The 27,231-nt window shown below is 43.0% G+C and overlaps 1 protein-coding gene across 2 annotated transcripts in view; it reads left to right on the forward strand.

The window, feature by feature from the left end:
* The window catches only part of CFAP54 (cilia and flagella associated protein 54), a 220,844-nt gene that overhangs the window by 147,373 nt on the left and 46,240 nt on the right, over window positions 1–27,231 (forward strand). For both annotated transcript variants that reach the window (XM_045000813.1, XM_045000816.1), the window contains exons 48-58: window positions 593–715; window positions 2,418–2,471; window positions 6,668–6,884; window positions 7,953–8,044; window positions 11,177–11,346; window positions 14,021–14,123; window positions 15,561–15,699; window positions 16,989–17,146; window positions 17,346–17,531; window positions 18,947–19,073; window positions 26,974–27,129. In XM_045000813.1, the coding sequence (XP_044856748.1) occupies window positions 593–715; window positions 2,418–2,471; window positions 6,668–6,884; window positions 7,953–8,044; window positions 11,177–11,346; window positions 14,021–14,123; window positions 15,561–15,699; window positions 16,989–17,146; window positions 17,346–17,531; window positions 18,947–19,073; window positions 26,974–27,129 (1,525 nt within the window). The remainder of the gene's footprint in view (window positions 1–592; window positions 716–2,417; window positions 2,472–6,667; window positions 6,885–7,952; window positions 8,045–11,176; window positions 11,347–14,020; window positions 14,124–15,560; window positions 15,700–16,988; window positions 17,147–17,345; window positions 17,532–18,946; window positions 19,074–26,973; window positions 27,130–27,231) is intronic.

The following is a 27,231-nucleotide window of genomic DNA, read 5'->3' on the forward strand; positions in this document are numbered from 1 at the left end:
TTTTTTTAAGTATGGAGTGTACATGAATGTGGCTGTCCTTATTCACTTCCTTACTCACTGTCAACACCAATAATGTCATCAAGAACATTGTCATAACCTTTGGAATAGGTTTGTCACTTCATTTGTACTCCTGTTAAAGTTCTTTAAATCTTAGTGTGAGAGCATTTTTACAAATAGCATAACTTGTAAGTGAAAGTGTTCAATTATAGAGTTTGGATAACTCAAGGAAATTATGAGGATTATGGAGAGGGGTGAGTACATTGATTTGGATAACATAGGAACTGACTTGAACTATAACTATAAAGTTCTAAGCAAACCTGAACCCTAATTGAATTTTTTTCAGTTTTGGAGAAAGTTTATTTTATTGTTGTTACAGGAGATCTTCAGCTTTTGGGTTCATTTATTCAGTACAAGATATACAGGATAGCTGTCTAGCAGAGAACATTCTCCATTAAATTGTGTCCATTTTAAATGGTCAAACTTTGGGTCAAAATTACTTGACAATTTCCCTTTTAATATAATGTATTGTAAGGAAATGGAATGACTAAGAAAAGGCACTAAAACTAAATCTCAGTTTCTTATTTCTTTAAAGATTAAAGTACTTACAGATTTAGGATTTTTTGCGGAGGCTTTCTATGAACTGTGTCTGCTCAATCACGGCGAAAAAATTCCCTGGAAAGTACCTGCAGGCTACAGACTTACTGGGAAAATGATGGTAAAATATGCATGCTTGAATTATATTTATACCCTTACTTGGTTCTCCTTCATAGAATTATAAAGATCCAAAACCTTTACAAGCAGTAGAGCCATTACTAGTTCCTGAAATTACGAGTACTCCAGCATCATGCAATAAGTAGTTTAGGTGACATGCACTGAATGAGGGAGAAAACCATTTATTGAACAGTGAAGACAAAAATAATTTTTGAATACCTTCCTTGTTCACTGTGTGTCATCCAGCCTGTACAATGAGTAAGGCAGGCATCTTGCAGGAAAATAGTATGTGAACATGTAGTTTAAGGCTATAGGTGAAATCCTAGCCTTATTTCAGTCTATGGCACAATTCCCACTGACTTCAGTGATGCCAGGATTTCACCCTTTCTTATAATGCATATGCACAAAGGGACAGAGTTCAGGATGTATGTACTTGGGTATCTCTTGATCTTGAAACATTTTATTTTGCAACTTTAACATTCCTTTCATGTAAAAAGAACAGGAGTACTTCTGGTACCTTAGAGACTAACAAATTTATTTGAGCATAAGCTTTTGTGGGCTACAGCCCACTTCTTTGGATGCATAGAATGGAACATATAGTGAGGAGATATATATACACATACAGAGAGCATGAAAAGGTGGGAGTTGCCTTACCAACTCTGAGAGGCCAATTAAGTAAGAGAAAAAACTTTTGAAGTGATAATCAAGATAGCCCAGTACAGACAGTTTGATAAGAAGTGTGAGAATACTTACATGGGGAGATAGATTCAATGTTTGTAATGGCTCAGCCATTCCCAGTCTCTATTCAAGCCTAAGTTGATTGTATCTAATTTGCATATCAATTTGAGTTCAGCAGTTTCTCATTGGAGTCTGTTTTTGAAGCTTTTCTGTTGCAAAATTGCCACCCTCAGGTCTGTTATTGAGTGACCAGACAGGTTAAAGTATTCTCCTACTGGTTTTTGAATGTTATGATTCCTGATGTTAGGATGGGGCCTTTGGGGAAGGGGTTGGAATGGGGGCAGGGCAGAGGTGGGGGCAGGGTGGGGCTGGAGGCGGGGGGGTGGGGTGTCGAGCACCCACAGGCGGGAGCAGAAGTCGGCACCTATGCCACCAGTGTTGTTGAGACCAGAATCGGGACTAAGGAAAACTGATTACAAAGAAGCTGAAAATATACAAAATGTCAAAAACACAAATAATCTAAAATAAAGGAGAAAAAAATCTTCCTTTCCCCATTTTAATGTGTAGTAATCTTAGGTTTCATATGAAACGTTGCTTAAATGAAAAGTGTTCGCACATAAAGATGATCTTATTTAAAATTGCCAGCATTTCTTTCAAACAAATGCCATAGGAAGACACTTCATGGGTTAAGAAGCTGAAAGTCTTGCAAGAGTAAGATACCAGTGTTGTTTCCTAAAGAGAGTGAACATATTGTACCCCCACTAGATTGGGCCTTAGAGGACACCAGTACCATTAGTGGTATTTTCTTCGGCCGTCTGGGAACCTTCATTATTCAGAGCAGCACTTAAACATGTGCTCAGCCACACTGAAGTCAATTGCATTAGAACACATGCTTAAATCCGTTTCTGAACTGAGGCTTATATGACAATATAGCATGTGACACTGTACCGCTACATGGGTTTCCCCCAAGTTCCTTGTAAGATCATCAGCAACTCATTCATCATTCATTGTTACATTTATAATTACAGTCTTTTCAGAAATTCAACTCATCAAAACCCCTCCTGTTGAACGCAAACTTACAGGTAAGAAAACAACTTTGTCTCATAGAACTAAAATATTAGTGCAGAGGATGACTTTTCACCTGCATAGTACCTCTTAGAGTCAATAGGAATTATGTGACCTGGAGAATATACCTATTTCTGTGCTTTCTATACAACTTTGTATTGTCCATTATATGCCTCTGTAAATGTTTCCTTTTATTATTATTATTATTATTATTAATAATAATACTATTAATTTTATGTTAATAACACTCTTTAGCACTTCATAAACATTAAATTTCACAACAGGCCTCTTTGGATAGAGGTTAGTGTCACTCTGCCTCAGTGGGTCATAACTGAGAATACCAAATTCAGGACAAATGCTAAGAAATAGGGCAGACACACTGCAAAACTGGTGGTTATTCTTCCATGAGAAATACCAAACAAGCATCAAAAGTAAATTTCTGTCTTACTACACTGGCTAACAAGAAGTCAGAAATGCAGCCTCCTTAGGTATTGCAGTCCTTGTTTCAACTCCCAGGCACTAGACTTAATGATGAGTGGTTATTTAAAACCAATTTCATCAACCACAGGGCTCTTCTGATTCCAAAGGACCAGCCACATGCCCAGGTCAATATATAACTTGGATCTTACCCTATAATCATGCTGTTACCAGTCCTTTAGTATCTAATATCTAAAAGTTTATTTATAAGAGAAAAGAAGAGAGAGTTAAAATTGGTTAAAGGAATCAAATACATACAATAATTACAAAGTTCTTGCATCAGGCTTGAAGCAGTGATGAAAAAAACTGCTGGCTTGTTAAGTCTCTGGTTGCTTCCAAATGATTGGAAGGTCTTCAGTCCTTTGGTTAGAATGCTCCCATTAGTATAGGTTCATAGTCCAGAGATCAGAGCAGGAAAGAGGCCAAAATGGAGATGTTTCCTGGGCCTTTTATACTTTCTGCCATATGTTGGGAACTTCATTGTCGCAAACAAAGCCCTCTGCACAGTTGTGGAAAAGTACAGCCACGATATGTAGTCCAGAGTCACATGAGCTGGTCACATGCCCTTGCATGCTTCGATGAGTCATAGCAGGGGCCATTACCTATATTCTGAGTGGAACATCCACAGGAAAGTCCATCAGGTGGGAATAAGCTTCTTCTATGGCCCATTGTGTTTGTTGATGGGCTATCAACTTGAATATTCCATTCACAATGGTCTGGCTAGATTGGATGTAAACCACCTTGTGGGTGTTACCCAGGAGCAAACACATTTGAAATACAGGTACATAGTCAATATTCATAACTTCATGAATACATGCATGATACATATGATACATGCATACTGTAATGGGGCGACGACTCACTGGCACGGCGTCTCCTGCTGGTTGTCCAGGGAATTAGCTCTTTTCCAGCTCGGAGCTCCCTCTGCAGGCCGGTTGATGTCTCACCTGCCCCTGGCCCCCATGTCCCTCCCGGACCCCGGTGCTCTTTACCCAGGGGTTCTCCCCACTGTAGCAACCCCCAATCTGGGTTTCCCCACTCAGGGGAACCCCTAACTACTATCTCCACCTCAGTATAAGGCTACTGCCAGTCACCATCTAGCCCTCGTTCACTGGGACAGACTGCCGTTTACAAGCCAATCATCACAGGCAAGGGGGGTTTGGACCTGCTGCCTTGGCCTACCCCTGGGCTGCCCTCTGCAACCCTCAGTACCCTTCTGGGCCTTTAACAAGGCCTGCAGCCTGGGGGGTTTCCAGGCCAGAGCTCCCCATCTCCTCTGGCCTTCCCCCAGCCCTGCTCCACACTAGGCCCTCTGTTCAGCTCCCAGGCAGCCAGGCCCATCCCTCTCAACAGCTAGAGAGAGACTGTCTCTGCTTCTGGCCCACTGCACTCTTATAAGGGCCAGCTGGGCCCTGATTAAGCTGACTGCAGTTGTGGCTGCTTTCTCAATCAGCCCAGCCTTTCCCCTGTCACAGCCCTCTCCCAGGGCTGTTTTAAGCCCTTCAGGGCAGGAGCGGAGTAACCATCCCACTACACATATACATAGGATAATCATATTCAACAAATCATAACTTTTCCATTGACACCTTACATGACATACTTTGCACAAGATTTGTTGCGATTGTATAACAGTGGTACCAACAATAATATACATGGTCATATTTTAATCATATAACATTACAGTTAGTATTATTATTGCCAGTTTATCAAATGAGAAAACTGACAGAGATTTGACATGACCAAAGCAGGAGAATCTCCACAGGATCACTGTGGCTCTATTTTAAGATTTGATGTAGTTAATTCTTCTATTTATACTTCAAGGTACTATATTCAGAACCTCTTCTAGCTTTGTTATTCCTTTCAGTGCTGTCTTATATGTTTTTCTAATGGCAGGGTGGATATCTGAAATCTATATATAGAAAAATATGGGAGGACACAGAATCCATAGACTACATAATGAATTGCCCATTCCTAATTTTAGTGAAAGTTGCATGGTAGCTATTTACTTATCTTTTAGTTTCCAGAGTTTTAACATTTTCTCTCCCTAGTGTTGTGTACAAGAGCCAGAGGGAAACAGCCAGTTGAATATGCAGGAGAAACAGTGAAACTGACGCTACACAAAGTTCTGTCGATGCACTATGTAAATAAGTAAACTTTAATGTACAGTAAGTTTACATATCACTTGTAACAACAGTAGGTTCGTAGACAGAAGCGAGATTTTTTAATTGACGGCGTCTCTTTTGTTAACTCAATTTATTCAAACTTTTGTCTGAGTAATGGTTTGAAAGTACATGTCCCATCTTGGTCTACTGGTTAGAGCACAGAGCCAATATTTTTGGTTTCTATAGTTGGGTCTTGCCTTTAGTTTCTGTGTGATCTTGGGGAACCATTTATCCTTCCTGTTTCTAAGTTTACCCATCTAAAATGAGGATATTAAAAGTCAATCTTCTTGAAGAATGATTAAAGGATATTTGTAAAGTGTATTGGGATTGTCTGATGGAGGGCTGTGTAAGTACCAGAAATATATTTTCATGTTTTCCTTTCTCAACAGCATGGGTGAAATCCTAGGCCCAGTAAAGTAAGTGGAGTTTTGCCATTGACATCAGTGAAACCATGTAGTCACACCCTGGTCTGGAAAATCTGATGATATTCAAAATTAATGTATTATACAGAAGTGCTGATTAAATTGTTATGGCAAGGGTCACCAGATGGTGCTGTTACATACAGTGTTATACATTCTTTTGGATACTATGAAAACAGTGTTCAGTTTTAATACCAAGAGAGATAAATATCAGAACTGATTAACTCAGTTCTAAGATGGAGCCTCCATGATTCTATGGGCATTCTTCTGCTTTGGTCAAGTCACATCTGTATGTGTCAGGTTTCCTATCTAAAAAATGGTGATAATAGTACTTACTTCTCTCTTCAGAGGTCTGATACGAAATTTATGAAGTGCTAAAAAGTTATAATTATTATTAGTAATAATTAAGGAAGCATTTACAGAGAGTAGAGTGGAAAATACAAAGTTGTGTAGCAAGTACAAAGTATTGTTAGTTTTGTGATGCAGGGTTTTTTTTTCCTGAGGGGTTGCAAATAATGTGAGTTTGCTCCCTGCCTTAATCTCTCTAACAAGAATCAAGACTTGGAGCAGAGTTGGGATTTTGGCTGGGATTTTGGGGGAGGGATAGCTCAGTGGTTTGAGCATTGGCCTGCTAAACCCAGGGTTGTGAGTTCAATCCTTGAGGGGGCCACTTAGGGATCTGGGGCAAAAATTGGTCCTGCTAGTGAAGGCAGGGGGCTGGACTCAATGACCTTTCAAGGTCCCTTCCAGTTCTAGGAGATTGGTATATCTCCAATTATTACCTATTACTGATATAGAGGTTTACCTGTATACTATTTGTGACTTCTTCTGTTCAAGGCCAGGTATATACTTTGTAAATAAAACAAATTAAGAAAGTATTTGGACTGTCTGTCACTGACTTTCTCCTTCAGCGGGAAAACTTACTTGCCAGGCCCTAACATGTGCGATCACTTGGCAGAAAGACATTATATTAGGGAAGAAAAACACCCATTCCTCCATGGTGACAAATATTATATTATCTAGTATGAGTCATATCTATTTGTATTTTCATGAATGTCATTAATAGACGTGGAGTACACATTTCTGTTATTGAATTCAAATATGGTGTTTAGCATGTAGTTGCATATTAATTCGAATTATTAACTTTGCTTGTAGGTACTGGAAGATGTATTTAATTGGAGTCTACCTCCAGCTGTGGTTTCAATGTGTGATCAACAAATCATGAATAAATTAACTTTGGCCAAAATGCATTTTATCATTTGTCTTTCGGCAACAATAAATAGTATTCCTGAAAAAGTGATGAAAACAATTTATTCTATGGATAACACTAGCTTAAAAAAGCCAAGCAGAATCGTGGAGTCAAGCATAAAAAGTAATTATTATTGTTGTGGAAAAGTCTGATCATCATCTGATTTTATTCTCCAGCTTGTTTCATGTATAACTCTATCATTTTTAACACGTGTACACATTATACTGATGCATTTTAAAGAATATTCATATTATGTCTTGCTGAAAATGTAAATGTTTATTTTTATTTTAGAAAGTTTGAATATATAAGTTTTCAATTTTTTATAGTTAAAATTTCATATTTAAATTTTATTTAGAATTTCCTTTCATTCTTACTTGTTTTTATAGATACATTATTGTTGGTGGATCCTATGGGTTTTTGGGCTTTGTACTGTTTTAACATTTCCTGATCACTGTCTTCCAAATGAGTATCTATTTTTTCATCTTGGGAGATGAATGACTGGCTTTCTTTGATTTTCTTTGTAGTAAATTACCCACCAGAAGATACTCTTCAGATCACATTGTGGTCACTTACTTATTTTCCCTTTATAGTCAGAATGCTTCACTTATTACTATTAATTATATATATTGTGGAACCTCCCAAGATATGTTGGGGCCTTCTCCAAACATAAGAGATAGTCCAGGTCCCAAAGATCTTACAGTGTAAAATATTGATGACAGAGAAGTAGATACGGGAACAAACAAAATGGTCAGAATGAGGAGAAATATATGTTTTTTTTGTTCCAAGGATTGTTGGATTTAGTTTGTTATATATAAACTATGCTTAACTGCTATATTCCTCCTCATTGGCAGCTGCAGGCTGAGGCCTTTTCTTCATGGGGCTAGCTCTGGTGGGATTGGAGGCTTTTCCACATTCTCCCTCTTCCCCCCAAAAATAATCCCCCAATCTCTAAACGGAGAGCCCTGTAGCTGCAACTGAGATGTGTGAAGTGTAAAAAGTTTGGCAGGATGGTAGAACAAGTGTAAATAAGAAATATGTTTGAGAAAAATCATGAATATTAAGTGAATAGAAAAATAAGATAAATTCTTCAAATTATTGGGAATTATTTGGTCAACTCTGCTCCTTTGTAACTTGAAGTCTTTCTTGGAATTTAATTGCTATCCTTTGCTTTTAAAATTTTTTATTTGCCAGTTAATGCAGAAGTTACAAGACACCAGGAACAAAGCAGCATTATTATGCAACTGGTCAGATGCAAAGACGAATTAAATATGGCTATGCTAAAGGTAATTTTGTTGTTTAGGAAACTAAACTTAGGAAACAGTTCACTGTTCATCAAATGATATATTTCCTACATAGCAGAAATAATACTGTGGGGACTAGATGATGTAGGGAACTGGAAATGAGTTAAAGAGTATCTACTTTCTAGGTCACTGGTTCTAATGTGACCCAAGCAGTTAGTGGCTATAGGTAGGGTCCTTCCAATTTCATGGCCATGAAAAACATGTCATAGACTGTGAAATCAGCACTCCCCCATGAAATCTGATCTCTCCTGCTGCTGGGAGCCCATGGCTCCTCGCTGCTATTCCGGCTGTGCTGGGGAGGGACAGGAATTGTCCTTCTCTGCACGGCCGCTGTTGGTGGGGAGATCAGACCCACCTACAGAGGCAGTGCAGAAATGAGGGTGGTACACCCTTACTTCCATGGAGCAGCAGACCATGAGCTGGGCTCCAGGTTTCCATTCCACACCCCACACCCCCGGCGGCTTCTGCCTCAGCACCAGGCACCAAGCTCGGGGCTTCCTCCTGGAGTGGCTCTTGCCAGGCTGGGGGATTTCCCTTCCAGCGGCTACAGCTGGGGCAGCCTGGGCTCTGGGCTTCTGCTCCCACTAGAGTTGCTAACTTTGTACTCACACAAAACCGAACACCCTTGCCCCACCCCTGCCCCACGCCTCTTCCAAGGCCAAGCCCATGCCCCACCCCTTCTCCAAGGCCCCACCCCTGCTCACTCCATCCCTACCCGTCACTCGCTCTCCTCACCCTCACTCACATGCTCATTTTCACCAGGCTGGCTCAGGGGGCTTGGGTATAGGAGGTGGTGAGGGTTCTGGCTGAGGGTGCAGGCTCTGGGGTGGGGCCCAGGATGAGGGGTTTGGGGTGCAGGAGGAGGCTCTGGGCTGGGGGGTAGGTCCGAGGGGTTCGGAGTATGGGAGTGGGCTCCGGGCTGAGGCAGGGGGTTGGGGCATGATGTGGGGTGATAGCTCTGGCTGAGGGTACAGACTCTGGGATGGGGCTGGGGATGAGGGGCTTGGGGGGTAGGAGGGTGCTCCAGGCTGGGACCAAGGGGTTTGGAGTATGGGAGGGGCTCTGGGCTGAGACAGGGGGGTTGGGGTGTGGGGGGAGGTATGGGCTCTGGGCTGGAGGTGCGGATTCTGGGATGGGACCAGAAATGAGGGGTTCAGGATGCAGGAGGGGGCTCCGGGCTAGGGCAGGCAGTTGGGTGGGGGGTGAGGGCTCTGGCTGGGGATGTGGGCTCTCATGTGGGGCCAGGGATGAGGTATTTGGGGTACAGGAGAGGTCTGAGGGGTTCAGAGTGTTAGAGGGGGCTTGCAGGATGTGTGTGAGGGCTCTGGCTGGGGGTGCAGACTCTGGGGTGGGGCTGGGGATGAGCGGTTTGGGGTGTTGGAGGGTGCTGCAAAATTGCCACCTTCAAGTCTGTCACTGAGTGGTTAGAGAGGTTGAAGTGTTCTCCCACTGGTTTTTGAATGTTATGATTCTTGTTGTCAGATTTGTGTCCATTTATTCTAACCACTCAGTGACAGACTTGAAGGTGACAATTTTGCAACAAAAAAACTTCAAAAACAGACTCCAAAGAGAGACTGCTGAACTTGAATTAATATGCAAATTAGATACAATTAACTCAGGCTTAAACAGAGACTGGGAATGGTTGGGTCATTACACTAATTGACTCTATTTCCCTATGTTAAGTTCTCTTCACACCTTCTATGAGTCATCTTAATTATCACTTCAAAAGGTTTTTTTTCTCCTGCTGATGATAGCTCATCTCAATTGATTAGACTCTTCCTGTTAGTATGCATACTTCCACCTTTTCATGTTCTCTGTATGTATAAATATCTCCTGTCTCTGTGTTCCATTCTGTGCATCCGAAGAAGTGAGCTGTAGCTCACGAAAGCTCATGCTGAAATAAATTTGTTAGTCTCTAAGGTGCCACAAGTACTCCTGTTCTTTTTGAGAGCGAGTAGTCATTCTAGTGTCAGTCGACTGTTCTCTCCTTGCAAATTAATCATCCTCTACCCATGACCCTTTACCCTGGAAATCAGGCTATTGCTTATTACCTTATCTAATTGTTTATTGCTTATCTTAGATATTAAGCCTCATGATCATGGTTTATCCCAATCTCTAACCATTCAGAGGTGGGAGGGCAAATTATCCCTCATTTGCTCACTGCAGGGTTCTTACACCTACCTCTGACACGACTGGCCACTATCAGAGACAGACTAATGGTCCAGATGAACTTTGGGTCTAATTCAGTAGGGCAATTCCTATGTTGCTTAGTTGGCAACTGGAAAGTAATACTATGCTGCTCCATACTTGAAAACATGCCACATATAATTTTTAAACAAGTTGGAAGAGTGCTTTTCTTTTAAAGACTGCAAATCACTTGAGAGGCATAATATAGGTTTGACACTTCTGATGTTTCCTTTGAGCCCTATCATATCATGGATTTTTAAGAGAAACCTTTTGAGGTCATTGTGGAGTTCTGCTTAAAAACGGATGGCATGACATGTTCCTATGACTTTTAACTAAACTCTTCCTTGAGTCCTGAGGTTGACAAGTTTTAGTTTAAAGTGAAATTTCTTTCTGATCTGGTTTTTCCAAGGTCTCCTGCAGCTTTACTTAATGTGAATCTGAGGGCCTGCAAACTACTCAGGGGCTTTCAGTATATATACTGTACTCATTAATTATAATGAGGTTATATTTAGAAAATAATAGGTTTCTTTCGATATGAACAAATGCTCTTTTATTATTTTATTTACAGTTGAAAATTACTGAATCCTGAACTGTAACTATGATATAAAGATAGTAATGAAAAATGTTTAATTGAATTATTTCTAGTTGTATTTTATTAAGATACACAGTACTATATCTTCTTGTGTACTGTGCTTAGAGTCATAAATTACAATATTACCAGTTTAGTATGCAGTGCTACTTCCTGTTCTTCGAGTTTAAAACCAAATTAAAATAATAATCTTGCTTACAGAAATAGTGCCTTGTATTCATGTTGGCCTATTTCAAAGTATGGGAAGTCCTGGACAATAACAGAGAACTTTTTAAGCAACTTTCTATTATTTGTATTATTTCCTGAAATTACATGATGTTGTGATGTTCTTCTCTTAGGGGATTTTATTGACAGAAACTGAAGAAAGGCTTAACTCTCTTGTAGCCAACATACAGAATGAATATGATGGGAAGATTTCTCACTGTTCTGCTGTAGAATTGGAGACTGTTATTGAGGCCAAGTTTCAGCTTGCAGTTATTTCTCAGCAGAGACATCAAACTGCTTTCAGGTAAATACCATCATAGCCAGAATACATTGCAGCTTGCTGAATGTAAGATTAAAAAAACAAACAAAAAAAACCCAAATAAACCCTACAATCCTCTTTGGTTTCAAAGATACTCATATATTTCAAACCTTAAAAGCTACCCGAAGTAACAACAATAATTGCCTGTCTATACCGAAAGAAGGACAGGAGACACTTGATATGATTTTAATTAGGCTGCAACTTTATTATTAGATGTTTGGAATTACCTGGCAGATAAAAGTGTACAGTGCAGGTAACTCCATGATCATCTCAATATCTACCTGGGGGCTTCCTGCAAGTCTACCCCCATTTTTTCCATCCAGCCCCCCCCAGCCAACCCATTGCTGGGAGCTTATCACTCCCCAAGAAGTTGGGGCTTTTGCCTTTTAAGTTATAGTAGCCTGGAAATACTTTGCATCGTTCGGAGGATATGTTTATGTGCAATATCACAGAAAAGCAATAAGATTTCAGAAATGTGGTGAAAGATGGGAAGGCTGGAAAAATACATTTAACTCATATGGTGTAACGACACGTGTGACACTGTTGCTTGGAACTCTGATTCAGTAGAAAGTTGGAGACAGCTGTTACAAGGAGCACATTCTCTGGAGGATGGGCCCTATGTTTGGCTCAAGAGCTTTTGTTAGAAAAGATTTTCCCACTAGATCAGTTTCCCAAACATTTTTCTGTCCTGAAAATACCTTCATTCTTTTGACAAAATGTGGGATTTCCATCTATATCTGCAATTATTGGAGATTCGTTTTCAGTCATAAAATATCAGTGTAGCTGGTAAGTCCTCTCTTTTTCAAAGAAGCACTGTTTAATTAGAGTGTTGACAACACTCATATTTTTTCCTAATGCCCTAACTGCTAGAACAAGAGGTTGCGCAAGAATCCCAGTTTTTATGTTTTTTAAAAATGAAGTTTATTGCCCTTGTGGTTGCAAAGAAAATCTTGAAAATGTAACCCAAGTGCACCCTACAGTCTCAGAAACCAGAAGGCAAAGAAAAAAAGCCCATCATTTATTATTTTCAACCCAATCTCATGATGTCGGGATGGGGTGGGAGTGGGGATGGCTGACTGATGATTTTTGAACGCTTAGTGTTCACAGTACTGTGGTTAATAGAACACTGGGCCTTGGGTTGCATGTATGTGCTTCTCAGTGTGCCTGTTATAGCCCCTTTATATTAAAGGACAACTTCCAAATACCATGTGATTGCTTACTGGAGACCAGGGCCGCCCAGAGGGGGGGCAAAGGGGGCAATTTGCCCCGGGCCTCGGGCTCCGCAGGGGCCCCCAAGAGAAGAGCGGAGGCTCCCGCCTCCGCCCCTCTCCTGGAGCCTCAGCGCATCAAGCGCCGAGTCTCCGGCCGAGCCCCTGAGCCCCGCCCCGATCCGAGCCGCGTGGTGAGGGGGCGGGGCTGGGAGCTCCAACGGGGCCTGACCCCCGCCCCGCTCAAAGCGGCGTGGGGAGGGGGCAGGGCAGCTGCCTCCGCTCGGCGTGGAGCTCACAGCCCCGCCCCCTCACCACGCGGCTCTGAGCGGGACGGAGCTCAGGCCCCGCCGGAGACGCGCTCGGGTAAGGGGGGGGGGAAGCGGGACCCGCCGCCGCCGCCGCCGCAGCGCAGCCCGGTCTTCGGCGGCGGGGGGCCCCTTCTGTTCCGGGACCCGCCGCTGAAGTGCCCCGAAGGCCCGCGGCGGGGACCCCCCCCCGCCACCGAATTACCGCCGAAGACCGGGCTGCGCTTCGGCGGCGGGTCCCGCTTCGGCGGTAATTTGGCGGCGGGGGGCTCCCGCCGCGGGTCTTCGGGGCACTTTGGCGGCGGGTCCCGGAACGGAAGGGCCCCCCCACCGCCGAAGACCCCGGGCCCCCGGAATCCTCTGGGCAGCCCTGCTGGAGACTATGTAACGGAAGTCTCTTGATTCAATCTTGGAAAGAGAGAAGCCTCTCCACAGGGACTTGGCAAAAGCGTGATGTATAGTTACAAAGGGGTACCAAGGAAGAAGGGTGTGTCCTCTCCTTTCCTAGCATGCTGAAAGTGGTACAGCCTCTATTAACAGGTTTTTCTTACTTTAAATCTTTTTGCATATGCTGTTTGTTTATAAAATTGACCCTGAGGAAAGAGATGTGAAACTGAACTTTAGAGTTTGGGTTTTATTTTAACTAACTTGGTTGGTGACTCTGCCCATTGGCTTACACACTCTTATGTTTCTTTGTAGTGGGTTGTGTCTCTTTGTAGAAATACTCTTCAGTATTCCCTCCCATTTAATTGCATCTCCTGTAAATTCAGTATCAGAGGGGTAGCCGTGTTAGTCTGTATCCTCAAAAACAACAAGGAGTCCGGAGGCACCTTAAAGACTAACAGGTTTATTTGGGCATAAGCTTTCTTGGGTAAAAACCCACTCCTGCATCTGAAGAAGTGGGTTTTTTACCCACAGAAGCTTATGCCCAAATAAATCTGTTAGTCTGTAAGGTGCCACCGGACTCCTTGTTGTTTTTGTACATTCAATATATGCTATAGATACACTTTTTTGTATTAATTAAGCAAAATCTAGTCTATAACTGCTGGTTCACAATCCAAAATGGTCTAGACATCAGAAAGATTACATGAAAGCATAAAATGGTACATAATTTTTGTTGTTTAACAATATGTTCCCTATTAGTGCTGCTTTAGCTTTCTCTGCAATTCGACTTCTTCAGGATGCAAACATTTTCAGGAAGAATGTTCCACATATTCAGCTAAATATGCAGCAAACAAAGCATCAAGTATGTACTGATACAGATTCTACTTTTTAAATTATTGTTTGCTTATATGTAAAGTCTTGCATCAAAATGTCAAATTAAGCACGCTGCTGAACCTCTTTTAGAAATGCTAGTGCGGTGATCGCCACTAATGCATTTATCTACAGCTATTAAGCAGTGGTATCTGAGGTATTAAATTTACTTTTAGTCTTAGTATAAGAGAGGTCTGGTATATCTGCTAACTCTGTATGGTTACTGTTGTTAAATGTTGACTTTTAATTGCCATCATAGAAGTTAATATGCTGTGGGAGTATTATAAATGCAATTATAAATGCAAGAGTATAAAAATCCAGGATTTTCTTTTATACTGTAAAATATAGATTTGAACTTCAAACCTCTTCACACACTTTTGGATGCTATATAATAAATACGTGATTGACTTTACTATACGTAAATTGTCTGAGCAAATGTATTGAGTGAGAGCATTTCACTATAAAGCCTGACAGAGAAGTACACATCACCACTGACATCTAAAATTAGTAAAGTGTCTGATCAGTTCTCCTAATTCTCAATACTTGTCTAAGGATTGACAGAACTTTGACTGAGGTCTTTTATTATCTTGACAGTCCAACATATTGTAGCTCCAGCAATGACAATTAAAATGTATGATGGACTGCAGTAATTGTTAAGGCTCTCAACATAAAATATCTTTAAAGGAGACTGATTTCTAAGGTCAGAATCCAGCCTTGTAGCTAATTTTCATCATTGGTTGCAAACATGCAAGCCATTTATTTTGAATGGTTGTTACTAAAAGCAGAATGTGAGCTGAAGTATATAATTGTGATACTGGCTAAACGACAAACTCTGGCCATGCTCATCTCTTGTGTTCTGATGGCACAAGCTATTGATATCTGGGCTGCAGAACCGTGTCTCAGAAAAGCTACTTGTAATGGATTGGAGGTGGTATAGAAGGTTCGCTTGGGAACCTGAACTCTCTGTGGTAGGTTTTGTTTGAAGACAACTGCTTGAGGTGCCTTAGACATTTGAAATGTTAGAATTAGTCTCAGTGGAGTAGTGGGCAGAGTGCAGATGAGGTGATCAAAAGTATATAACAAATGCTCTTTATCACATGGTCCTTGAATTTATCATGTGCTCATCACCGGCACATATTCTACACATATTACGTATTTATTTGTTCTCACATTACTACAGTTTAATTTTCATTGTAGATTTCATTATTTCATCGGGTTTTAACTTAATAAATCATAAATTGACATCTGTAATAAAAATGATTGAGCCAAACTGAATAAACTTTTAAGTATAACTATGCTATTTTTTAAATATTTGTATTATTTTGATTTATATTATACTAACAAATACCTAAACTTAACACTGCATTGTTTGTATTAAAGTAGTTTATTCACAGAATAACTTTTTTATTGATTTTGGAAATATGACCAGGATTCTTATGTAGACAGTACTCAGCTGCCTTGCAATGTAATAGCACGAGAACATATGAACATACGTCTGTGGCTGAGATGTCGCATGGCATTAGTGACTGCACTAACAGCACAGATCCGTGGCATTGGTGATATGAAAGGTACTGTTGTCTTTGCTTTAGTGTTTTAGATTGTAAGCTCTTTAGGAAGGGACCATATGTTCTTGGGTGTCTGTATAGTGCCCAGCATAATGGTCCTCTTATCCCAATCTCTACTACAGTACAAATAATAAAAACATTAATGTTAGAACTATCAATAAACAACTGTTTATACTGAATTCAGACAATACAGCCAAGAAAATATTATATTGCTGAATTTGGTCTTTCCCTGTAGTTTATAAAGTATAAGCCATTAAATCAAAGAAGGCTCATTTAATGCTCATTACCTTCTGAAAAATCAAGTACATAATAAAAAAATTGATGTGCTTTAAAGCAATTAAGTTAAATAGTCACACTTAATTTTTAAAATTTATTACTGCTACATATCTCTATTTTGAACAAACCTCAAATACTCCTCTGCTGTGCTGACTTTATAAATCTCCCATAAATGGAAATGTTCTGTTCCCGTTTCTTTTATTTCCAAGCATTTGAGCATGACAGTATAAAAATACTTTATGCCACTAATTGCACAAAATTGCTAGGGAATTTTTTTTGTACATAAGATTGTTAGTTAATATTTCATCAGTTACACAATTATGTACTGGTGTTAACTATATTGCATTGTGTATAAATGTACAAATTAAAATATGTGTTAAAATTATGTATTTATAATTTATATATAATTATGTGTTCTACTTCCACTCTGAAAGGTGACTGTAAAACAGGAACATTTATTGTGTCTCATTGATTCCAGACTGAATTTTTTTGTTGTAAACTGAGCTGATGTTTTTCCTACTTGAAGTCCTACAAGCTTAACAAGGGCTCTGAAGCTGTGGTCTTTCTGGCGTGAGTATCATCTCTACTCACATAGACTGGCAGGCCAACTCTGCTCTAAATTGCACCTGTGCAGCCCCTATGAAGGTTAACTGAGTTTCAAAGTTGTAACTGACAGAAGATTTTGAAGACAATAGTGGAGTTGAGCAATTACAATAGTGTAATTGGAGAGTATCCTCAGGCTTGCAGAATCTTCATTACTTGTATTGATGCCTCAGAAGAAAAGAACCCAATTTCTGTGTGTTGGCAATGCTGACAATTTGAAAACAAACCATTTTTTCTTGGAAATTGAACATATTTGATATAGAAATCATTGAAACACAATAAACATGGAAGCCCATTCTATCACTTTTATAGTCATTTTTCAGAGTATATGCGACCTTTAAGTGTGTAAGAGAAAGGTATTGTAAAATCATTTTTAATCTTATTTTTATTATTAATCCCCTTCTTTCTTTTAGAAAATGACATGACTGATTGTTCAAGTCTAATAAATGAAGTAATAATAGAAGCAGAGGCCTTCAGTGACATTGAGACACAGGCTGAAGTGATGGTGCAAGCGGTTATACTGGAGCTGCAAGAAAGGCGCCCTATGACTGGCATTAAGCTTCTTCTGCAGGTTTGAATGCAAACAAAGAACAGTTGTTAATTTTTTTGGTTTTTTGCCAAATAAAACTGCTGCCAGGACAAAATAATCCTGAAATAGTTAATACCTCTTAGATAATGTGAATATAAACATACTTTTTCATTTTATCTGTGTCTTTATAAACAAACAATGACATTGGTTAAATTGGTTTATTTTATCTGTGTTTAAATAGGATATAATCAATTTACTTCAAGAAAAGCCATTTATTTCCCCTATGGCTTCTTTAACACTAGTGAAAAGTATGCTTCTGCTGGCAGACATATTGACAACACAAACAGATGAGGACACAGAGCATCACTCTTCTGCAATCGAACGATTATACTTGTTAATTCTGGCTCACAAATTTACTATTAAACAGGTGAGGATAGGTTGGTGATTTATGTTAGTTTCATGCAATTTGCAAACTCCTCATACTCTTCTCATTTGTGACATACTCCGGAAGCTATTTTAGCAACTCATTGGAAAGAAAGGGGACATATAATCCAATTTCCCTCAGATTATACAATGTACAGAATTTGCCCTTTTTACCAAATTCCTAGAGATTCATCAAGGGTTAGATGCAGACGTAGATAATCTGTACTTTGAATACTATCCAGTATCATTTTGAAATGGATAAGCACTTAAGCACCCAAATCCTTATTTAGGTACTGAAATAAATGGCCTGATTTTCAAGGATGTTGAGCACCCACAGCTCCCACTGAAGTCAAAGAGTGCTCCACACCTCTAAAAATCTGGCCATCTCATTAGATACCTAATTACAGATTTAGGTGCCTAACTTTTAGCACCCCAGTTTGAGAATTTTAGCCTTAGTTCTTAATTTGAGAATCACTCAAACCAGAAATCAAGTATAAAATAGTAATAGTTAGTATTTATAGATATTCACAAAAATAAACTGTGAAGTGGTGTAAATAAAGTGATTTTACATAAGAGTTTAAGCATAAATACAGTTAAAATTCATCTAAAGGCATAAGACTTGTAAAAGAAGTTTATAGCAATATGCTATTTCCTTCTTTATTTGGAAGTAGACATGCCCTTCTTCATTTTCTGCCCACTCCTGATACTGGCTCACAAAAGAAGCTTTCAGATTAAATTCTCTCCTTCCTTGAGCGTAGACATGCAGAGTCTTAAACTATTAAATTGTTATGTCCCCAAACCTAGATGATCAAGAATGAAATGGACCATGTCCTCTTAGAATTCCACCTGTGGAACTTGCTAACCTGAATAGTTTTACAGCCTGCATAACTGCAGTTCCCAATTGCCTTGTCTCCCCCATGTCAGTGCTTGCAGTTTTGGCACATGAATTTATATTATTGTGAGACAGTCTCTCATTGGCTTCAAGATCTTTTCTCAAATCTGACAGTAACAGCATTCCATCTCCAGAACTAAGATGTCAGAGGTTCTGTTTTTTGATGACTTTCTGGTGTGAGGGAATTTTTCTTCTGGAACCCTTATCCTGAGACTTGTAAACCAGATCATGAGCTCGTTGACCTTGTGTCTGTCCCATCTGGGATACAATTTGAAGTCCCAACTTAGAGGAACTTTCTTCTCAATGGAGAAGATGCTCGGTGTTAATTCAGCAGTTCAGGAATATTAAGCCCTTTTCCAGTGCTCTTTCATAAGACATAACAAAGTCAGTCAGTGGGGCTTTGGATCTGTGAGGGCAGACCCTTGTATACATTCAAAGGGCAGAATTGCAGCCTAGATGTATATAAAATGGATCATATGGATTGTATTGTTGTGTATAATTATCTTTGTAAAATAAATTTCTACTAGATTTTTGCCCTTGGAGAACCAATCGAACAGCACACAGAAGACCCTGCATTGACAAGTCCAGTGGTTCCTTTAAAAAATAATTACTTGCCAGCTATCAATTTACTGGCAAAAGTCAAAATGAGAATTGGTAAGAAAAATCAAGTACATTGTTGCAGTAATGTGTCTGATGAATAGTTGAAAACTAATATCAGATTAACTGAAATAGTACCAGAGGTGTATGAATTACATCAATTTTTCATTAAGTAATGGTAAAAATGTAAGGAAAATTTTTCCTTCTGAAATCTTCAGTAGATGGGATACAGTCATTGCAAATACCAAAACAACTATACAGACAAGGTACAACTATTACAACAAGCATAAACATTTTAAAAGTATGATTTTTACATAAACATTATAGTTTTATATAATGCATGTTACTATATTCCATATAATTTGCATTCACGTATCCATTTATTTTGCTTTTCAGAGTGTTATGTATATAGGGTGACTAGATGTCCCAATTTTATAGGGACAGTCCTGATTTTTCGGTCTTTTTCTTATATAAGCTCCTATTACCCCCCACTGCCGTCCCAATTTTTCACATTTGCTGTCTGGTCACCCTATATATATACAACTGCCACGTGCAATGTGTAGTTTTAAATTAATAACTTTCATTCTTTCCAAGTAGAAGTTAACAATACCATGCTCAGTGCCACACACAGCATTTATTCTCTGATAATTGCCCATATATATTCCAACTCCCTAATGTATGGATCCCCATGGGGAGTCATCTCAGAGAACAGTTGTTATGGTAACTAAACATTTTTTTAAAAGAATAGGAGATAATCCGGGCCAATAGTCCTTCTCTCAATAAAATAAGTTATAATGTTTAATGCTGTGTATGAGCTGTTAATGAACAAATAAACTCTGCTCCATTTGTCCAGTGTAAAAAGCAGTGCATGATATTTTTTGGCAAATTACTTGGAAATGTACTGAATATTCTCAGAAAAAAAGCTTTAAACTCGGTTTGAGGTTTAAATTAAGTTAAATCATTACTGGACCTTTGTCAGTAAAAAGTCAAATGTTTAAAAAGTGAGGACATTCATAGCTAAAGTTACACAAACAATATGAACCTTGTCTGCATATTCCCTCCTGCCAATTGTCTTTTGATGTTGCCCACCACTGGTGTAGTATCTGAAGCATGTCTCACAAAGATGGCTATGATATAGTTAGAGTCCCACCAAATTCACAGTCCATTTTGGTCAATTTCACGGTTATAGGATTTTAAAAATTTCATGATTTCAGATATTTAAATCTGAAATTTCACAGTGTTGTAACTGTAGGGGTCCTGACTCAAAAGGGGGATGTGGGGTAGTTGCAAGGTTATTATAGGAGGGTTGCATTATTGCCACCCTTACTTTTGCATGGCTACTGATGGCAGTGCTGTCTTCAGAGCTGGGTAGCCAGAGAGTGGTGGCTTCTGGCCAAGAGCCCAGCTCTGAAGGCAGTACTGCTGCCAGCAGCAGCACAGAAGTAAGGATGGCATGGTATGGTATTGCCACCCTTACTTCTGTGCTGCTGCTGTCAGAGTTGGGTGGCTGGAGAGTGGTGGTTTCTGGCCAAGGGCCCAGGTCTGAAGGCAGCACAGAAGTACGGTGGCAATACTGTGACCCCCCCCTACAATAACCATGGGGTGAGGGAAAAGATGCAATGTCATGTTTCAAATGGTATTTGATCGTTCAGCTGCCCATATGTGATGTGGGACATTGTATGTAGATCTGACTCTACAGTATGGTAATTACAGTGTGAACTGGAACCAAGATCGTGTAACTTTAATAATGATGTAATCCCAGTAGCTCCAATTCTTTTCTTTCTCTTCATAAAAGTTGTATTCCCAAAGGTGCTTATACAAATGTTTAAAATATACAAAAATAAAGAGAAGAGTTCCAAATACAGTGACTTACCATCCATATAATTCCAGTTCACACAATATAAATCACCCAGGAAAATAATGACTCAATTTGGTCCGTTTTTACCTTTCAATCTAAACTTTTAGGAAAAGCCTAGGAGAATGGATAAGCTTTGCAGAGTTCCATGGAAAATTTCAAAGAAGCCTCTAGATCTGAAGGGTGCAAAAGTTGCTTTGACATTTGGAGATTCCTGGCAATGTTGGTTTTGTATAGAATCTGAAAGTTCAAGTGAAACTAAGGAATGATTCACTGCCAGTCCTTCCAAATGTCCTCTGCAAGGTCTGGTTCTTCTTCGAGTGCTTGCTCATATCGATTCCAATTAGGTGTGCGCGCGCTGCGTGCACGTTCGTCAGAAGATTTTTGCCCTAGCAACACTCGGTGGGTCGGCTGGGCGCCCCCTAGAGTGGCACCGCCATGGCGCCGGATATATATCCCTGCCTACCCAACTGCCCCTCAGTTCCTTCTTACCGTCCGTGTCGGTCGTTGGAACAGTGGAGTGCGGTTTTACTGACCTCCACCTCCCTAGCTACACGTAGTTCTCTAGTATTTTGTTGTGTATATAGTTCAAACATTTTATAGTTATAGTGTAGTTAACATTGTTCATAGTTAGTTTATAGTTAAGAGGGGTTCGGGGTTCAGCCCGTTCCCCGTACCCGGTGCTGGGGCCTCTGCCCGGTTCACTGGGTTTCAAACCATGCTCAGCCTGCCGCAAGCCGATGCTGACAGGAGATCCCCACGACTCCTGTCTTAAGTGCCTCAGGGAATCGCACCTGACAGATAAGTGTCGCATTTGCAAGGCCTTTAAGCCTAGAACAAAAAAGGAGCGGGACTCTAGGCTAAAATAGCTCCTCATGGAGGCGGCTCTTACCCCCCCATCATCGGCACCGAGTGCTGGACAATCGGCGGGCAGAAGCGCCTCCTTGGTACCAGACCACCCCGGTACTTCCAAGACCTCTCGGCACCGGCTGTCGCCGGCACCGAAGTTGACTAGACACCGCTCCCTCTCCCCGAGGTCGAGAAAGCCTAAGACTCCTGCTGCTTCCGTGCCACCTGCACCGCAGCCAGAGAGCTCGTCTAAGTCGGATCGCCAGGCACCGACACCTACCGCGGCACCGACGACATCGGCACCGTCGATTCTGGTCCCACAAGGGCCGTTGAGTCCGGTCCCTGTCAGCTCCCCGGCACGACCCATGGTTGAGCTTACTATTCCATCCGTGCCGGAGACATTCTCAATGGCGCGGGACCTGATTGCAATGACAGAGTCAACTCTGCCTCGTCCCCCGGCACCGCCTGTGCGGGTAATTCAGTCTATCGGCAAGCCGGCCATGATACAGCCATCTTCTGTTGGCACACCAGAGTGGCACCGTTCCCGGTCACGGTCCCGCGGACGTTCTCGGTCCCGCTGGCGCTCCCGCTCCCGACGCTGCTCGCAGTCCCGGCACCATTCCCCTCACCGGTACCGATCGCACTCGTGGCGTCGTTCAGTATCCCGTTTGCCGGCCCGCCACTCTCGGCACCGCTCCAGCTCCCGGCACCGCTCCAGGCACCGTGACTCCCGTAGCCGCTCCCGACGCCGAGCCTCAAGATCTCAGTCGACCTCCCGGCACCGCTCCAGTCACAGGTCCCGATCTCGTTCCCGGTACTGGTATGCCTCCCGGTACCAGTCCCCAATGCCGAGTGGAGCAAGGTCTGCTACAGACAGAGGCTCTGCCCAGGGCTTCTCAGCTCCTCCATGGCCGTCCAGACACGCATCAGGGTCTTCCCACGCGGACAGCTCTTATGCGCAGGACCATGACTCTGATGTACCCACCAGAGTCTTCCAAGAGACCCACGCTCAGGACCAAGGGCCCCAGCAGTGGTCATTTTGGACACACTGGGCTTACCACCAGGCCCAGGGCGTACCAGTAGTGCCATCCCGCTCTGTTCCATCGGAGCACAGAGTGCCAGGGGCGACGGTCAGCCGTCCCCCTCCGACTGCTACGGAGGACACCCCAGTTCACCCACCAGACTCCCAGGTTCCACTGGAGCAGGAGCTTGCCCAAGAGCAAGAGGCCGCACAGGACCCGCTCGTCCCTGGCATCTCCTCTTCCTCTTCTCAAGATGAGGCAGTGGCAGGAACATCCTCCTCGGGCCCTCCTCCAATAGACGTGAGAGCCCATCAGGACCTCCTCAGGAGGGTAGCGCTCAATATGAACCTCCAGGTGGAGGAGGTCCCAGAGGTAGAGGACCCAGTAGTGGACATACTGTTGGCGGATGCCCCCACTAGAGTGGCCTTACCGTTTATTAGAACCATCCAGGCCAATGCGGACACTATATGGCAGTCTCCAGCCTCTATCCCTCCTGCGGCCAGGGGAGTCGAGCGTAAATATATGGTGCCCTCTAAAGGGTATGAATACTTGTATATCCATCCTCCTCCCTGCTCACTGGTCGTCCAGTCTGTTAATGAGAGGGAACCCCATGGTCAGCAGGCGCCAGCCCCGAAATCGAAGGAGGCTAGGCGGATGGACTTACTCGGCCGCAAAGTTTACTCTGCAGGTGCCCTACAGCTCCAGGTGGCAAATCAACAAGCCCTGCTTAGCCGCTATAATTATAATACCTGGGCGTGTGTGGGTAAGTTTACGGAGCTTCTCCCTCAAGACTCCCGCCAAGAGTTCGCTGCCCTCTTGGAGGAAGGGAAAAAGGTGGCCAGAACTTCCCTCCAGGCTTCGTTGGACACCGCCGACTCAGCAGCCAGGACTCTGGCCTCGGGTGTTGCCATGAGGCGCATCTCATGGCTTCAGGCTTCAAGCCTCCCACCGGAGCTGCAGTATACCATCCAGGACTTGCCATTTGATGGTAAAGGCCTTTTTTCGGAAAAGACTGACCCCAGGCTGCAAAGGACTCAACCAATTTATGATAAAGTTGAAGTTCCGCATGGTATCCCTGGGGACCATTATCCCATCCTTGGATCCTGGAGACTGGTATGCTGCCCTCGATATGAAGGACGCGTACTTTCACATCACCATTTTTCCTCCGTACAGGAAATTCCTTCGCTTCGTAGCCAACCGTCAGCACTTCCAGTTTACGGTACTGCCGTTTGGCCTTTCTACAGCCCCAAAGGTATTTACAAAGTGTATGGCCGTAGTCGCCGCCTACCTCCGCCGTCGTCAGATACACGTTTTTCTGTATCTGGACGATTTGCTCATCTGAGGGCCCTCCGAGACACTAGTCACTCAGCATGTGGGCATCGTCAAGGACCTATTCATCCGCCTAGGCCTGATGATCAATGTGGAAAAATCCACTCTGGTTCCCACGCAGAGGTTAGAATTCATAGGAGCTATCCTGGACCCCAATCTAGCCAGAGCCTGCTTGCCACAACCATGCTTTCAGGCGATGGCAACAATCATCCGAGGTCTACAGAATTTCCCAATGACCTCAGCTCGCACTTGTCTCGGTTTCCTGGGTCATATGGCTGCCTGCACGTTTGTAACCAAATACGCCAGGCTCCGCCTCCGCCCTCTCCAAGTTTGGCTCAACTCGGTATACCGCCCGGGCAGGGACCCAATAGACACGATAGTCATAATTCCCCCGAGCACCCTATGCTCCCTGGACTGGTGGCTAACTCCCTCCTTGGTGTGTGCAGGGCTGCCGTTCCATCTGCCCCAGCCCTTAATGTCCCTGACGACGGACACGTCGTCTCTCGGCTGGGGTGCTCACCTCGGACACATTCGTACTCAAGGCCTCTGGTCACCTCAGGAGCTGACATTACACATAAATGTCTGAGAACTGAGAGCAGTCCGCCTGGCATGCCAGGCGTTCCAACATCACTTACAGGGCCATTGTGTCTCAGTGTTTACAGACAACACAACGGCCATGTACTACATAAACAAACAGGGAGGGACACGATACTCCCCCCTTTGTCAGGAGGCCATCCAACTCTGGGACTTTTGCATAGCCCGCTTGATAGACCTGGTAGCGTCCTTTCTCCCGGGGGTTTGGAAACTCTGGCAGATCGGCTCAGCAGGTCCTTCCTGTCTCACGAATGGTCCAGACGTGATTCATTCTGTTTTCCAGAACTGGGGATTTCCCCACGTAGACCTGTTCGCTTCCTGCGCGAACAGGAAATGCCAGATGTTCTGCTCCTTCCAAGGTCTCTCCCCCGGATCGATCTCAGACGCTTTCCTGATGCCATGGAAGGGCCAGCTCCTTTATGCCTTCCCACCGTTCCCGCTGGTTCACAGGGTCCTGCTAAAACTCTGCAAGGACAGAGCGCGCCTAATCATGATCGCTCAAGCGTGGCCCAGGCAGCACTGGTTCACCACATTGCTCGACCTCTCGATAGCTGACCCAATTACCCTGCCACTCCACCCAGACCTCATAACTCAGGACCATGGCAGACTTCGCCACCCGGACCTGCAGGCCCTTCACCTCACGGCGTGGCTGCTGCGTGGCTAAACCAGTCAGAGTTGCATTGCTCTGCATCAGTACGACAAGTTCTGGGTAGCAGAAAACTTTCCACCCCGTCAACGTATCTGGCCAAGTGGAAGCGTTTCTCCTGCTGGTGCGAAACGCATAATCTTACTCCCACTGAGGTCTCGATCCCCTCTATTTTGGACTACCTCTGGTCTCTCAAACAGCAGGGCCTAGCAGTATCATCACTGAGGGTACACCTGGCAGCCATCTCTACCTTCTACCCAGGGGAAGGTGGCCGTTCCATGTTTTCACACCCTATTGTTTCGAGGTTCCTCAAGGGCTTGGAGCGCTTATACCCCCAAGTACGCCGCCCAGCCCCGACCTGAGACCTCAACCTGGTCTTAACCAGACTTATGTCTCCCCCATTCGAGCCGTTAGCAACCTGCTCGCTACTCTACCTGTCTTGGAAGACAGCTTTCCTTGTAGCCATTACATCGGCCAGACGAGTCTCCGAGCTTAGGGCTCTTACGGTAGACCCGCAGTACACTGTGTTCCACAAGGACAAGGTGCAGTTGCGACCACACCCGGCATTCCTCCCTAAGGTGGTTTCAGCCTTTCATGTTAACCAGGACATCTTTCTCCCGGTCTTCTTCCCGAAGCCACACTCAACGCGATGGGAGCAGCAATTGCACTCCCTGGACGTCCGTAGAGCACTCGCTTTTTATATCGAGCGGACAAAATCCTTTCGGAAAACGCCCCAACTCTTTGTCGTGATAGCAGACCGAATGAAAGGCCTACCTGTTTCCTCTCAGAGGATCTCATCTTGGGTGACGGCGTGCATCCGCACTTGCTATGATTCGGCTCATATTCCTCCAAGCCACATCACCGCGCATTCTACCAGGGCTCAGGCTTCATCTGCCGCCTTCCTGGCTCGTGTACCTATCCAGGAGATATGTCGCGCAGCTACCTGGTCTTCGGTCCACACCTTTACCTCACATTATGCTCTTGTTCAACAGTCCAGAGATGATGCAACCTTCGGCTCAGCAGTTTTACATTCTGCAACATCTCACTCCGACCCCACCGCCTAGGTAAGGCTTGGGAATCACCTAATTGGAATTGATATGAGCAAGCACTCGAAGAAAAAAAGACGGTTACTCACCTTTGTAACTGTTGTTCTTCGAGATGTGTTGTTCATATCCATTCCAAACCCGCCCTCCTTCCCCACTGTCGGAGTAACCAGCAAGAAGGAACTGAGGGGCAGTTGGGACGGCAGGGGTATATATCTGGCGCCATGGTGGTGCCACTCCAGGGGGCGCCCAGCCGACCCACCGAGTGTTGCTAAGGTAAAAATCTTCTGACGAACGTGCACGCGGCGCGCGCACACCTAATTGGAATGGATATGAGCAACACATCTCGAAGAACAACAGTTACAAAGGTGAGTAATCGTCTTTTTCTGTGGCCCACGTGAACCGAGCCACGCAGGATGGTTTGTTTACATCATATTGTGTTGAAACATCTTCACGATCTCTCGGCTCCATAGTACAACACTGAAAATATTTGCACCATTTCGATTTTTGGAGTTTAGTACTGTAAAATAATTCTCGTTGCCAGGAAGTTATTTCCTTTTTACAGTATTTGTGTTTTTTGATAATTTACCAAAGCCTGCCTAAAATGTTTTCTTTTCAGCACATGCATTAGCGCAAGAAGTAGCTTCCACATCTAAAAGAGAGAACCCATTAGAATGGATACCTGCTCTCAGTCACTTAGAAACAGCATTGGACCTTTGTAGAACATCCGCAACCAGAGAATTAGATTTGGAAGCGGAAATTCTTTTTCAGAAAGGTAAGCAAAATCTTGGTTGTGTGACATGACTATCTTTCCAACATATTCTTATACCTGCAGGATGCCTTAAAAGGGATACATGTTCCTGACATTTCCCACATT

Source organism: Mauremys mutica, chromosome 1, assembly GCF_020497125.1.
Source record: "Mauremys mutica isolate MM-2020 ecotype Southern chromosome 1, ASM2049712v1, whole genome shotgun sequence".
NCBI lineage: Eukaryota > Metazoa > Chordata > Testudines > Geoemydidae > Mauremys > Mauremys mutica.